Genomic DNA, 15,413 nt, shown 5'->3' on the forward strand with positions numbered 1-15,413 from the left:
TGAAGATTTGCAAATGAGTATGAGACTACTCTCCAGAGCACTGGGCTTAGAGTAGTGCTGGAATTTTGTAGCACAGTCTGCCCTGCAGAAAAGCAAAACTTCAGGGTTAATAAAGCTCTATACCTTGTGTTGATTTTTTCAGTCAAATAGTAGCCAAATCACTCACAGACTGCAAAGACAGAATAAGTTTGCTCTTTCTGTAGAAAAACTAGATTACATCATGCTTCTCCATATTTCACCACACCACAGTGCCAAATGGCAAAAACGCCTGCCTCCCACCATCTGAAAACACCAGCTCACTTTTCTTTCACACTCCATCCCAAAACTTCTTCGTAACTAGATCAAATTCTACATAATTTTGCAAGCTATTTTACCTTGTGCTTACCAGTGAAATTAATTGAAATATTATGTAGGGCTTTATCTGGCTTATAGGAGTGCTCAGTCTCTTACACTGATGTGTACACCCCACAGTTTGGAGCACTGGAACAGTTGCTTCTGCATTAATTGGATAATGTTGCTAGCTGTAAACAGTATCACTGAGGTAAACAAATCTGTCTGACTTTCATCTTAGCCTCTGTCTTTTCCCGAACTGCCTGAATGGGAAAAGTGCCTCTGCACTTGCCTTACATTCTCCTTGCATGCCTCACATGCAGAATTCGACATGTCTCTGTCTCCAGAGATATTTACATCTACAGGAACTATAGAAGAAGACACAGAAAATCTAATGAGACTTTTCTCTGCTGACTGCATAAGAATTAAATTTTGCTTACAGCTCTTTGAGTTACATACTTCCTTAGGGCAAAAGTACTCATTTACCAGTGTCATGTACACACTAGGATTTGAAATAAAAAATTTACAACATAAAGGTACAAAGAATCTTGATAAAATTTATATAGAATTGATGTCTCTCATCTATAAAAGGGAAATTAACACAATTATATGTTAAATAATTTATTTATATGAAAAATTAAAACCCCCTTAATTTCTGATTACTGTTATTTCTCATTCACTCCAAAGACCAATTCTTGAAGCCAGACTTTGTCACAAAATATTCGGTAAAATCACCCCGAAAAGTGTGTGCTGAGCTGAACCATGATCTTCGCTGTTCCAGAACCAATGACACCCGCCACCATTGCATCAGTGTACCCTTTTCTTCCAATCTGCTACCCCAGCAACATTTTGCATAGTCTATTAGCACATGAATGTTGAGGAAAATACTGTATTTTAAAGTAAGAAGTGGTAAAAACTGTTGTAATGTCTGTGTATATCAGCAACATCAAGCACTACAAATCTAATTCCAATCATCTTCCGATATTTTAGCCGCTGTACTTTTCTGACACTTCTATCTTGCTTTGACACTGAAATATAGTTTGAAGTATCTGTGCTCAACCAATGGAGTTCATTCCTCAATTCTCTTCCACCTTCAAATTAACTACATATTAAAAAAAAACAAAAAAAAAAACAAAAAAAAAAACCACCAGAAAATAGTAAAGACCAGTATTGAAGCCTTTGACTATCTGAATGAATATCTTCTTCAAAACACAAGCACAGGTTGTGTGTTAACATCAACTAACTAAATAGCAAGACAGTATCTGGGGAGTGTGCTGAAGTAGCAACAGAACCTTAGCCATTCTCAGACATTTTCCTCGATAAGTAGTATTACTGTCTTCTGTACCATGATAATGACTACAAATTTTTATCTGACCTAGTATCAACTACAAGGCCACATAAAAGTCAATGTGCAGTAGAACCAATTTCTGATTTTTTTTCCTCACAACACATTATGTGTGTGGTAAAAGAAAGAATCTGCACAGTCATTGCTATCTTCCTATTCAACAAGAGAGGAAATAATGTAAGCATGCATACTTTATTTTATATTTATTATATACTACTTCTTTATTAACAACCAAGAATATAATACAGTGGTGGTCATGGTATTTTCTACCCTGCCTTGCTGCACTGTCTACATGAAAAAGACAACTACATCCTTTCACTAATACAAAGGTATTACAAAAACTGTGTCTGTGTTGTTCTGTGGCCTTCCTGTAGAAATCATTATGCTAGCACTCAGCACATTGCCCTCTCTGTCTGTAAACTCCTCTCTCCCACAGCTGCGCTCATTCAACCTCATGTAAGAGTAAAGCAACATCAGGTGCATGTGGGAGGAAGACAAGGGAGTTTGGGATTACAGGATAACTTTGCAACAGACTGAAAAAACACAAGTAACAAAAAAAGGCAGATCTGTACTTTAACAAGTAGTGTATCCTATCTATATATAGAAAGGAATTCCATTTTTAATAACAGACGTGTTGTTTTTTCACTTTACGCAAAAATGCTTTACCCATTCTGGTTAAAGAATAGATATGGTCAATAAAACATGAAAGTAGAAAGCATTCTATGGAATGCATTACCTAGCTAAAATATTAGCAATATTTAAACTCATACTATGCAATTAGAACTATAATTTAAAAATCTCACTTTAAAAGTATTTTGACAAAGAGTCTCAGTCAAATAAACTCCACTAACATAAGTGATTGTCAAGTCAACTGAAAAAAATACTTTTATCTAACAAACTCTTTCAAACTTGTTTAAAAAATACTGCTTGATTTTGTATGGTTTAGTAATGTCATGTATAAAGTTAGAGTCATCTCTGCTTAATTCTGAATGTGAAACTTGTTGACCTTTAATGTGCCGTAGGAATAGTACAGAGAAAAGTCATTAAATTTTCCGTGTTTGGAAACCACAATTAATAATTCAGGCCACTGGAAGTAGAAGAAAAATATTGGTTCAGATTTTCAGTTGAGAAGTAATTCTTTTACAATTAACTATTACTGCAATTACATGTGTACAGCTGGATTCAAGACATGATAGCATCTCATCTGTCATCTAGGAATACGTTATATTTTTGACTTAAAAATGCCTTCCTGTGTCAACCCACAGACTGAAAAAGTACCCAAAGTACCCCATTTTAATTTGTGGGGTTTTTTACAGCAGAGTATAAAGAAATAAAAGGTCTATTAAGTCTCAACAAAGGGTCCTTAGTCATTATGCTATTTTTAAATAAGTTAAATACAGCTATGCACACACATTCTGGAAAGAATTAGGTCTGCACTGCTATTCTGATTTCTTCTCAGTGTAGGACGTAAAAATTCTTCTATATGTGCTGCTTTCATGACAACACGAATTTGCTTAGTGACCCCACATGCTTCCAGGTAGAAAGCTTTGTATTATTTATTCATTATTTTAACTGTGTTTTGCAAATGACAGATGATGACTCGGTTATCACCATCATAGTACAGTTAAAATGCATCATGCCTCAGTGCAGCTGAACAAGAATGATGCTGGTAAACTAGAAACAAGCAATGGAGGAACAAAGATTAAATAGTATCAGAAACTTAATTTAGAAGCATGTAATTAGGTGAGTTCAGAGAGATGTGGAGAATTACTTTAGGCTTCCATAAACAAACAAAAAAATGAGAGAATTAAAAAACATTGAAGAGAACTACTACTGTTCAGAGTGTTACAGTCACTAACAGTGAGACAGGTTAAGAAATAAGAAACGGATTAAGAAAAGCACAAAAGCAAGTAGCCAGGGAACCAGTAACAGAATAATTGGTATAATAAATAGATTCCCAAAGAGTAAAAGACAAAAGTTCAGCCCTAGACATATAAGCAACACAGGAATGATAAGAGTAAACTGTAAATCCAGGATAGTACTACTAGTTAAAGCTCAAGACAGATTAAAAAACTTTCCCTTGAGAAGAAAGTGAACCTCTGAATGCTGCTGCCAGTTTACACCTGTGATGCGTGATGGGATCACGCTGCCATCTGATTTGTTTCAAAATTCATAGTATTATACATGATGCTACACAGTATTTGTAAATTCACTACTAATCTCAGTATTAGAAGGATGTATTTGATAAGTGAAAACAACACCTCTTATTTGACTATCACAGACAGGGAGACAGAAGCTGCACTACTCTCTTAGTACTTGTACTGCAATTTTTCAACAAAATATTCTGTCACACTGCTATCTTTGTAGAGAAAAATCTATAACCCTGTCCAACTTAGTAGGTTTCTATAAGCTATTTTAAAGAATTAATGTAATTAATGTAAAAATATTACCATATGTTGCTGTTTGGGTTTTGTTGGTTTTTTTTTTAATCCCACTAACAGTAAAATGCTGCATGATTTTTTTATACAGGTTTTTATACGTGTTTAAGATATATGAGGGCTTCACAGATCAATGCATAAATGGGATAAGACACATTTCTACTGGTAAATAAATTATTTAGCCTAAAGTGAATTGAAAGGCAATTGACCCAGCCACAGAAAAACCATGATGCTGCAAGGTAAAAGATGATTTCTTTTGAAAAGAATTTATCTTCAAAGGAAAAATCTTCTGTCATCTGTAATCACAAGTGTATTTTGTTGGACCATTTCCAGGCCACTGGGACATTTAGTATTATACATCCCTCTGCCCAATAAGATCCTAGGCTGATTAAATCGTAATTATATGACTGTGGAACACAGATGTCCACTTTAACATAGATGCAGGAGAACAAGAGACTACCAACTTTTAAGAAAATTACCCACTAAACTGTGAAAACTGAAAGGCAGAACCTAAGGTGATGTCAAGGATTTTATGACTGCCTTTTTTTGGAAAACGCTATTTTTTGCCACTACTTTCTATTTGCTATGATTGAAGGGGTATCACATGCCCTGCTTGCGTTGTTGAACATATAATACATAATGAGAACTTCATTAGAGTTTTAAAAAAAAAAAAAGAGAGCAATTTAGTAAAAAAAGGTAGTGATGAAAATCACTAGATTGATTATTTTATAAATCTTGTTTGAAATATGAAAATTAATATGAAAGGCTGAAATGCAATATAAAGTGAAAGCCTCATTACTTTTTATCGAATCAATAAAGTAACAAGGAAAAAGGGAAGAACTGCACCTTCCTTGTGAAGAGTAAATTTAAGAAAAGCAAGTCATTAAGTAAGTACTGTGCTTTATAGAAAAATTTCCCTGTAAATTTTCATTTTTTTAACAAACAGCTACAAGATCCCCCAAGAGCCTTCTCCTCTCCAGGCATGCCTATGTTTTATGTAGCTATCCACAAAATCCAGTGAATTATAGCCATTTCTATGTAAAGCTGTCAACAACACAAAGACATGTATGGGAAAGAAGATTGCTTATACTTTGTTGCACAGGTATTTATAAAATCACTACAAAGCTCAATTTTGCAAACAGCAGCTGTGCTTTTCAAACGGTTTTGCTCAAAGTTAGGCTCCCATGTCCACGCTTCAGTTGGCTTTATTTTAACCAAAAATCTCAGTGATGATGAAAACTAGTCAAAATAGTCAAAGTTCATCATCTCTGACAGTCAAGGCTGCTTCTGTATCCAGCTACCTGAATCTATGGATATTTCTGCCTCTACAGATAGATTAATATCCATATCTATGAGGTGGGAGGAAATTCGTGTGGCCAAAGCTCAACTGGAGTTGAAGCTGGTCAGAAACTGGGTGGACAATTAAAAGAGTTTTTTTCAAATATATTATTGGCAATAGGCAGCATAAAAATATCATTGTTTACAGGATGTGGATGGTCACCTTAGAAACAGGGACAGAGACAAGGCAGAGGTGTTTAATGCTTTCTTTGCCTCTGTCTTCAACAGGGAAATGGACCAAGGGGCTCTCAGTGTCCTGAGCTGGAGGACCATGAGTGTGAGAATAATCAACTCCCAGTCAACCCTGGAATTGGTGGGATATGCTCCTGCTCCAGCTGGATCTCTACAAATCTGTGGGGGCCTCAGAGAGCTGGCTGATGTCATTGCACAACCTCTCTCAATGATTTCTGAGTGGTCTGGGAATTCAGAGAGGTCCCAGATGACTGGAAGCTGGCGAACATCATCCCAATGTTCAGGGACAGGGAAAAGAAGGAGGATACTAGAAGGGCAAAAAGGAGGATCCTGGAAACTATGGACTTGTCAGTCTCACTTCAGTGCCTGGTAAAGTTACGGAGAAGATTTTTGAGGGAAGTATTGAAAAACACCAGAAAGACAATCCTGTTATCAGTCACAGCCACCATGGCTTTGTTAGACGAAAGCCCTGCTTATCAAAACAATTTTCTTCTATGACAAGGTAACCCACCCAGCTGATCAAGGGAAGTCAGCTGATGTCTCTCACAGGATCCTGCTGGGCCAAATGTCCAGCACTCAGCTGGATAAACACACCACATGGTGGGTGAGCAGTTGGCTCACGGGTCGGGCACAGAGGGTGACACTGAGTGGGGTGACACCAGACTGTGACTGTCACTAGGGGGGTTCCACAGGGCTCCATCCTCAGCCCTGTGCTCTTCAATACCTTCATAAGTGACTTGGATGCAGGGCTGGAAGGGACACTGAGCAAGTTTGCAGACAATACAAAACTAAGAGGAGCTGTTGACTCCCTCAAAGGCAGGGAGGCCCTGCAGAGAGATCAAGACAAATTAGAGTAGGGGGCAATCACCAACCATTGGGAGTTCAATAAGGAAAAGTGCCAGATTCTGAACCTGGGATGGGGCAGCCCTGGATGTATGAACAGACTGGGGATGAGATGCTGGAAACCAGTGCCATGGAAAGGGACTGTGAGTCCTGGTCAATGGCAAGTTGAATCTGAGCCAGGAGGGCCAACCAGGTCTTGGGGGGATTCAGGCAAAGCATTGCCAGCAGGGCCAGGGAGGTGATTGTCCTGCTCTGCTCTGATCTGGGGCGGCCTCACCTGCAATACTGGGGCAGTTTGGGGCACTGCAATATAGGAAAGATATTAAGCCATTAGTAAGTATCCAAAGGAGGGCAACAAAGATGGTGAACGGCCTTGATTTGAAGCTGTTTGAGGAGCAGCTGAGGGCACTTGGTGTGTTCAGCTGGAGAAGAGGAGACCGAGGGGAGACCTCAGTGCAGTTACAACTTCCTTGTGAGGGGCAGAGGAGGGGCAGGCACTGATCTCTGCTCTGTGGTTATCAGTGACAGGACCCAAGGGAATGGCCTGAAGTTGTGTTAGGGCAGGTTTAGGTTGAATATTAGAAAAAGGTTCTTCCCCCAGAGGGTGGTTGGGCACTGAACAGGCTCCCCAGGGCAGTGGGCACAGCACCAAACCTGACAGAGTTCAAGAAGCATTTAGATAATACTGTCAGGCACATGGTGTGAGTCCTGAGGATGGTCCTGTGCAGGGCTAAAGGTTGGACTCAATGATCCTCTTGGGTCCCTTCCAACTTGGCATATTCTGTGATTCTGTGACAAACTCAGCTTTAGACCATAAACCAAAAAGGACAGAACAATTAAGGAAGAACCAATGGGGGGGGCAAACAAGAGACTGTGTGCAGCTGGAAGGAGGCCACAATGACAAGCCTTTTCCCTCCACCTTCTATCCAATCCCCTTGTAGCCCATGGGGATTTATGGGAGAGAGAAGGAAGCAAGTAGATTATTTGGGAACAGGTTACCAGCACTGCCTCCAGTGACACAGCACTTCTGCAGCAGCTTCTCTCTTTTCCAGCAGTCAATGCCACGGGAACGCCTGACATTTTAGGACCACAGGATAACTGAGTGAGGATGCTGGGAAGCAAAAGGCTCTGAGATTAAGGGATCCCAGAGTGATATTATGGCCACTACTGAATAAAGTGCAATTATCAATAAATGGACTAACTATCCTAACATGTCAGGTCAATATATATACTCTTGGCTAAACATCTTTTAATTCATTAATTATTTTAACAAATCAGAGTTGGCTAAATACATGCCATCATGGTATCTGTCTTATGCGGATCTACTTTAAGAGATAAGAGATTCATTTATACTTCCTAGAAATTTATTCACTTGTTTTATTTGTTTATAACTGTGAAGGAATTTTCTCACATTAGAATGTTGCAGTGGTTGGAATGATAGGGTCCGAAAATTTTGCTAGCCTGTCTCCTTTATGCTAGCATTTGAATTATACAAAAAACAACAAAAATATAAAAAAATCTTAAGAGGATGTATTTGTATTTGAAGGCATTTGTCTCTTTGCACAAAGAAATGAATTTTAGTCAATTAGTCAGTGTCACTGAGGAAAAAAAAAGGCAGAGGCTTAAAAATTCCATTATTTTAGAAGAGAATGCCTGAAGCTGGTGAAAAATAATTAAAACCATTATTAAAATAAAATCCAGGTTTTTAGTCACATCAAACCTAATTTTATATTTTCACTCTTTCACTCGAATCAAAAATCTGAGCAAAAGGCTGCAGGACTAACTTGGGAAACATCCTTCAACTATTAAAGGATTAAAAGCAGTTGTGAAGGAACATTACTTGTACCGAAACATTTCTGAAATTGAAGAACTACAAAAAACCAGCTCCAGTTTGTTTGTTTGTTTGTTTGATCAAACCTAGTCTTAAACTTACATTTATTACTTAAACTTGCATTTATTACTGCAGGAAACAGGTTTTCAACCTCAACAATTGCTTACCTCATAATTTCATACTGTGGTCTACTGTCCTGAGATCATATATTAGTTCATTAATGGTTCAATTCTAAATCAATTAAAAAGCTCTCAGAATTCATAAAATTTGATTTGGCTGCCTTCTCAGATCAGAAAACTGCACTCTGTTACAGGGCATTTTTCTTCCTTTGCGGTAAACCAGCATTTAAATGTCACTTTTTTAGTGACACTTACTCAGCATTCTGATTTATTCTAAAAAAACCCCAAACAACAAGAAAACGCCTCATCCTACATTCTGGAATGTAAAACAAATGTCATTAAATAATTATTCAAATAAGAACAGTGCAATCTGCTGCATGGTTAGAAGTTATCTAACTCATGTAAGGAGGCAAAGGCCCTACAGAAGCAGGTAACTTCAGCAGTATGATTCAAACCATGGTTTGTTCATCTAAATTATGTTTTCGGGAATGAAAAGTGTAATCAGTTAATACAGATACCAAAAATTACAGTTCTAGCATGGATATGTTTCAAAAGAAAGCTATCTTTCTTTCATGAGTTAGCAGGAATTAGAAACTCTGCCTTTGAAGTCTGTCCCAGAAAAGGGGAAGGCACATGGAAAGGGAGGGACTCTTTCATCGTTCATAAAAAAAGATCCTGTCACTGATCAAGTACACAAAGAGTTTTCTTCTTCTTCTATTTCTTTCCCAAATGAATCTCCAGATCGCTGTCCTGGTGAAGCCAACCTCTGAGAAGTTCCTGGACTAACAGGTAAGACACTCAAAATCCTTGGTTTACCCCCCGGATAGGTATTAACAGAGGACAAAAACAGTGCACTAACCTGTAAAACCTCTCAACACTTCTTTATCAAGTTAGAAAAGTCATTAAAATATAAACAGTGGGTGGTCTGTCTGCATATCCACCCAATTATGAAGTAAAGTCTAATTCATTGACAGCCAAAAATTAAGGGATCAAAATAAATGCTAAACAAATACTTTGAATTAATACCTGAGACAACATGTTCACGTGCCAAATGCTTTAATGTTCTTTACTAAAATAAACCTTATTGCTCACAATTTTATCATCAGAAGTGAGCAGGAGCTACTGTTCCTGAAATTTCTAATTATATTAGATGATATTCAAGATCTTCTTCCACATCTAATTAAAATCTTTACATTCTGTGTGCTAATCTTGTTCCTCATTACGCAAGTGCAATTGTATAATTCTAATTTAGTCTTATAAATATCCAGACAGCTCTTCTTTCAGATTTATGATATTTCAGAAATATCATCTTTAGTGATATTTCTTATTCCACATTAGTATCCTGTTCAGGAAGATTGGTAGACCCTTGCTTTTATCACTCTTGTTGATTTATTGTATTCTGCAATTATATTTTGCACTGTGATACGAAAAATACATAGAGCAACTGATTCCGTTACCATTTCCTTATCTCCCATTCAAAACTATCTTCAAGTTTCACTGGATTTCATACAAGTGTTTAAAATCGTCACAAAGAATATATGCTGTTTGCTTATAAACTACTAAGTAGGTGATTCGGAAATTTCACAGACTCACTGTTTGCAACTACAAAATACCTGGTGGAATATCTTGAACTATAATAACAGGGACATTTCACATTTCACAAAATGCTTACCAGAAAAAGAATGAGGATGTGTATAACATTGATTCTGAGAAATTTCCACCAGTGTCTCTCTCCATTAGCTGACACAACTTTTAAAGTGCATTTAGAGTAATTAATTTTGAGATACAGCAGTTGACACCAATTTTTTTATTTCTCCATACATTAGAAGGAGCCATATCCCATAGAAAGCCATTGTGTAAGTAAAATGACAGTGTGCTACTTGTTAACTATAATAACAGCATTCTCACTCTTCTCTCTGCTCTCCACATGGAGACAATGTCTTTTAATTCATAGTTGTTAGTTTTATTCTGTAATATGACCTCATTATACAATTACCTAATAGCTAATTAAATTTAATAAATAGGATTTGTTTAATAAAACCAAATCCATTAATGTGCTGTAGTTTCTAATCTCTGATTACACAGATGGAGCTCAAAAATCAATCCTTGACGTACAATGTTAATTCTCAATGCCATTAAAATATCACCTGCTTTCAGATACACCTGGCTAGAAAAAACACATTTCATGTTGCAAAGTAAGGTTTGGTTTGCCGTTGTATTTCATCAAGAATACTTCTGTTTTAACTGGAAAAACTAAAAGATTTTACTTAAGAAGTAAAGTCTTTCAGAAAGTTTTTGCTTTCTCTGTGTTGCTGAACTGGACTCTTTCCATATGAACAACTGAAATGGTTAAAGATATTATAAAAATAAAAAAGAAGGTAATAGTTAAATGACTTTAGGATTCAGAAATAATTTGTGAAAATTTTCTAGAAAAGATTTTGTGTTGAAAGAAGATTTACGACTGATCTTTATCATGATCATTTAATCTGCATTTCTGAGACAACTAAGAATGAGCATGACAAATCTCTATGAGAAATACTCAAGACACATTTGAATCTGTTGAGGTCCTTTTCAATAGGATCTCCATTCAAATGTTTGTCTTCCAATATTTTTACACTGTCTCTCAACAAAGGGTCAACTACTTCCAGTGTCTTCTTTGCAATTGCCAGGGCTCAGCTGGCAGATAGAGACGGTCATGTAGAAAAAAGCAAATGCCTCTAAAATATCACCTTACGCCCTTTGGTGCAAGACCACTCTACTTCAGATTCCAACAGTTAAGGACTCTGATTCCATCAAGAAGTAAGGATCAAGCTGAAAGCCTCTGTGCCTTTTGCAGTGGAGGCTGGCTTCTTTTTTTTCTTTTTTTGTGTCAGCTGCTTTTATATCTCAAGTTACCTTTTCTTTCACTTTTGTGGCAGTCCTTTTTCCATGTGTTTTGTTACTAGAGTTGATGAGGTTGAATTCCTTGAGGAAATGTGTGGTTCAAACGATACCCTGCTTTTATTATGAAACAAGATTTGATTTATTCTTTACTTCCATTGTTTTAAAACCTCTATTACAGTACCTGCAGAGAATTGTGAGGATGTCTCTAAAGACATCCAAATGCCATTATTACTGTAAGAATATGGTGGTTAGGATCCTATTAGGATTTATTTTTTCCTAATTTATACGAATTAATACAAAGAGATTTTTGAAAGTTCCAAAACTTCATGGTTTAGCCCTTTAACATTTTTTTCCCAGGATTCATGTATCAGCAATTTAGATTTTATGTTCCTGTAGGAAGGCCATGCGAAATCCGTTCTCTGTTGCAGTTCAACAGCAATGAAAAGCCATGAAGATATTTCAAGTTCAAAAACAAATGTAACAAGGGTTAAAGAGCCTGAACTATGTTGTAGCAGTCTGGGAAGAACTGCTGGCAGCAACAGTGACCTTCTCTGTCTACCTTGTTCCATATACTGCTTGACATCCAGCAAACCTTAGGATGTCAAAGATAGGTTTTGCTGCAAGACAAAAACTTTATAACTATATGAATGTTATGAGATCAGTATCCTGTGTTCTCAAATTTGCTATTCCACAACTCATAATATCCAAGAATTCTACATATCACCATTTCTCAGGAAGAATAAGGTGTTACATGTCTCGTTGATCAAGGTGTCTCTTTTTTCAAATCTGGTAATTCTACTGCCAAGGTTTTTATTCTCTAAGCACATTTTTACTGTGTTGGGCATAAAAGAGCACTTATATCTGTTATTATCACATCTGTCTCAAACCACTTGCTAATTAACTCAATCAGTGAACTTGTCTGTGGATCATATTCAATTATTTTTACTTTCCCCTTATTTTTGGTCATAAGAAGAAGTGTACAGAAAATAAGTCCTCCTCTACCCATTCCCAATTCCAAAACCAGCAAATACTACTGTGAAAAATAGAATGGCATGTGGCTACAAAACACAAATAAATTTTCCTTTTGAATTTTTTCTTTCCTTTCTTTTATTGCAGTTATCACTCAAACAGGCTGGCTTATATTAACCTGGAGTTGATTTTTGCAGTTACAAAAATGAAAAATAAAAAAAAAACCAAACAAAACCCCAACCCAACCCAAACCAAAACAAAAAAACAAAAACCAGAAAAGACAAATTTTGTGCACCCATTTATACTTCTGACTTTACCTATTTCATTTTCTCTACAAGTACTGAAGCCAAGAATCAAATTCAACTTTTATTAATAAATTTTATTATTGCAAAATAAGAATTTTTCACTCTTTGTTCAAAATATTTGCCATTGAACGAATAAAAAGATCCAGTCCAACTGTGAAGGACAGTTACCTTCATCTTCATTTTGCCATACTTTTCAACTACAAGGAAGAAAACCGATAGTAATGTTGTAATGTCCAATGACTACAATACACTTTAATGGGATCTATCCTGACAAAGCCAAATTAAATAAGGGCTCATCCAACTCATGATCTCATTAAAATGTTTGTTGGCAGAAATACTTAGAGCTGGATTTGATACACAATACCACAATCTGAAAAGAAAAAACATCTGAGGGGCACATGTTTGTCCTCTGGACAATGGCAGTCTTTCCAGTTAATCAACTTATTTTGCAGCTGTGAAGATTTTTGGTTTATTTTGAATTGTAGATATTTTCCTAACTTGTATACTATATATCAATACAAGTTGTTATTAACAGAAGCACTGCCTTCCAAATTATTCCTTTCTAACAGAAAAAAGGAAAAAGTGAAGCATGCAATCAAATTAGTCAAACCATAGTAGCATTACATGCAAATGGAGAGTAGGCTTTGTTGTCCACATACTTACTTATGGCCCATTTCATGGGCAATTGTAAAAGCGAGGTTCAGACCATTGTCCTCTGCAATGATACATTTCCGTTTTTCACTGCACATTCCACTCAGATACGCTATACCTAGGAAACACAATCACCACATTCAATTATTTTGTTATTACTAACTTCATATATTACGGCATAATTGACCCTAAACAGGACTGAAAACTTATTGTGCTCAGAGCTGTCCAAATACATAAACAGATATCTGATAAAGGTTTACTTACTTGAACAATTGACTTTAGCGCAAAATTGGATAAAAGACAGCAAATAAATTGTATCCAGTGGTAATATTACTGCACAGTAATGATTACATAGACTGCCATGTAGGGAAAGGCATTCTTTAAAAGCATTTCTAAGTACCTTAATCAGATCTGATAGAACACATGCATGATTATTAATACTGTTGTAAATGAAAACAGATTTATCCCTGCTAAGTACTGATAGAGTTCAGCATGTTAATGATTTTAAAAATACATGTAAAGAGTCAGATTTCATAGAAGAGTTCATAGGAGACTGCAGACTGACAAACACATTCATTGTAGAGGCTATAATGTCTCTAGTATATAATACCTTAGTTTGCTTGGGGGTTTTGTGTTTTGTTTGTTTTGGAGTTTTGTTTGTTTGGTTTGTTTGTTTGTTTTTTGGGTGTTTTTTTCCAAAAGAAGCTCTAAGGGTAAGCTTTTGAGTTCAAGTAAAAAGTAGAATGTCTGTAACTGTAAAAGCTGGAGGAACATGCAGCTTAATTTGTGTAACAGCAAACTTTTTCAGAGCACATTTAGTGGGGACCTATTGTCATCACTTGTTTGAAAATTCAGAATAAGCAATCAAAACACTGTTTCAAGTGTTTGGCCCTCTTCCTTTAGACAGAGTGATGCCCTGTGGTTCAACATGTTTGCTGGATGCTTGCATCCAAAGGTCAACATTGAAATGTTTGACAGTATTTGAAATTTAGTCGTAATTATCATTCTAAGTTAAAAAGATAAAAGTCATTCTTCTTACAGTCCAAGTATTTGCCAGTCTGTGAGCACAATGTCTCATCCACAATGTTAAATTCAAGTATAGTAACCCCATCACTATTCTGGCAAGCTTGCTCTCAACAGAACTGGATGAAAGCTTTTGGACACAGAACTTTAGACAAAATATGTTGTTCAGGACTGAACAAAACACTCACAAAATTAAATAGGCAGAATATTTCAACTTTTACCATTTGTTTCCAAAAAAGGGAGAAAAATTGAGTGGGGATAATAGTCAGCTGGGATACCAAAAGAAACGGCTGGTCAGTTGGTGGTAAGCAATTATTTTCAGTTGCATCACTTGTCTTTTTTGGCTTTCATTTATCTCTCTCTGTTATTTTCCTTTCTACTATTATCATTATTTGCAACCGGACTTGTCTATCTCGCATTGGCCTTTTTAGCCATCAGCGCGCTTGTAGCAAGCGTGGGTAGAGCCCTTTCAAATCTTCGTTCGCGAAGCCTAGCCATGATGATGATGATTATCATTATTACTATTATTTTTATTTCAATTAGGAGACTGTTTTTGTCCAAACCCATGACTTTCCTCACTTCTACCCTTGCAATTCTTTCCTTCCATTCCACTGTGCAAGGAGAGAACAGGCAGCTGTGTGGTGTCTCGTTGTCAGCTGGGGTTCAACCATGACACTTACTGATGATGGCCATTCCCAGTTGGATAAAATTTTCTTGCTGGGATCTACAGGAAGAAAATTCTGAAACCTCTATCTGCCTGTTGATTCTCAGTACTGACTGAAAACGATGATGTTCTTTAGTCTTTTGAAAGGAAAAGTAGTACCTAATCTTGCCTTGGTAGGTTCAAGTACATTAGCAAGATCTTTCCACACAACTACCAGTTGCTGGCTACTATTTTGACTGTCTCCCCCTTTATTTCCAGTTTCAAATCTATTCTGCAGAAGAGGTAGTAAGCAATAGTAGACATTTTCAACAATATTCATATATTGATCATATAATACTCCTGTAATACTCATACATATGTATCACCAATAATGTTTTCATAGTTGGCATTCCTTGAAGGAAATTGATTATGTTTGACCTTTGTAAGTTTAACAGATAAAACATAAAACTTGTATTTCACTGATATTAAATTAGATTTCTGAT

The 15,413-nt window shown here is 36.5% G+C and overlaps 1 protein-coding gene across 1 annotated transcript in view; it reads right to left on the reverse strand.

Annotated features, from left to right (window-relative positions):
* ADAMTS19 (ADAM metallopeptidase with thrombospondin type 1 motif 19) overlaps nucleotides 1–15,413 on the reverse strand; it is a 170,443-nt gene that overhangs the window by 47,082 nt on the left and 107,948 nt on the right. The window contains exon 10 of the mRNA XM_050328889.1: nucleotides 13,257–13,362. Within this exon, the coding sequence (XP_050184846.1) occupies nucleotides 13,257–13,362 (106 nt within the window). The remainder of the gene's footprint in view (nucleotides 1–13,256; nucleotides 13,363–15,413) is intronic.

The sequence above is a fragment of the Myiozetetes cayanensis genome, unplaced genomic scaffold, assembly GCF_022539395.1.
Source record: "Myiozetetes cayanensis isolate MyiCay16 unplaced genomic scaffold, myiCay2020 scf4, whole genome shotgun sequence".
NCBI classification, from domain to species: Eukaryota; Metazoa; Chordata; class Aves; order Passeriformes; family Tyrannidae; genus Myiozetetes; species Myiozetetes cayanensis.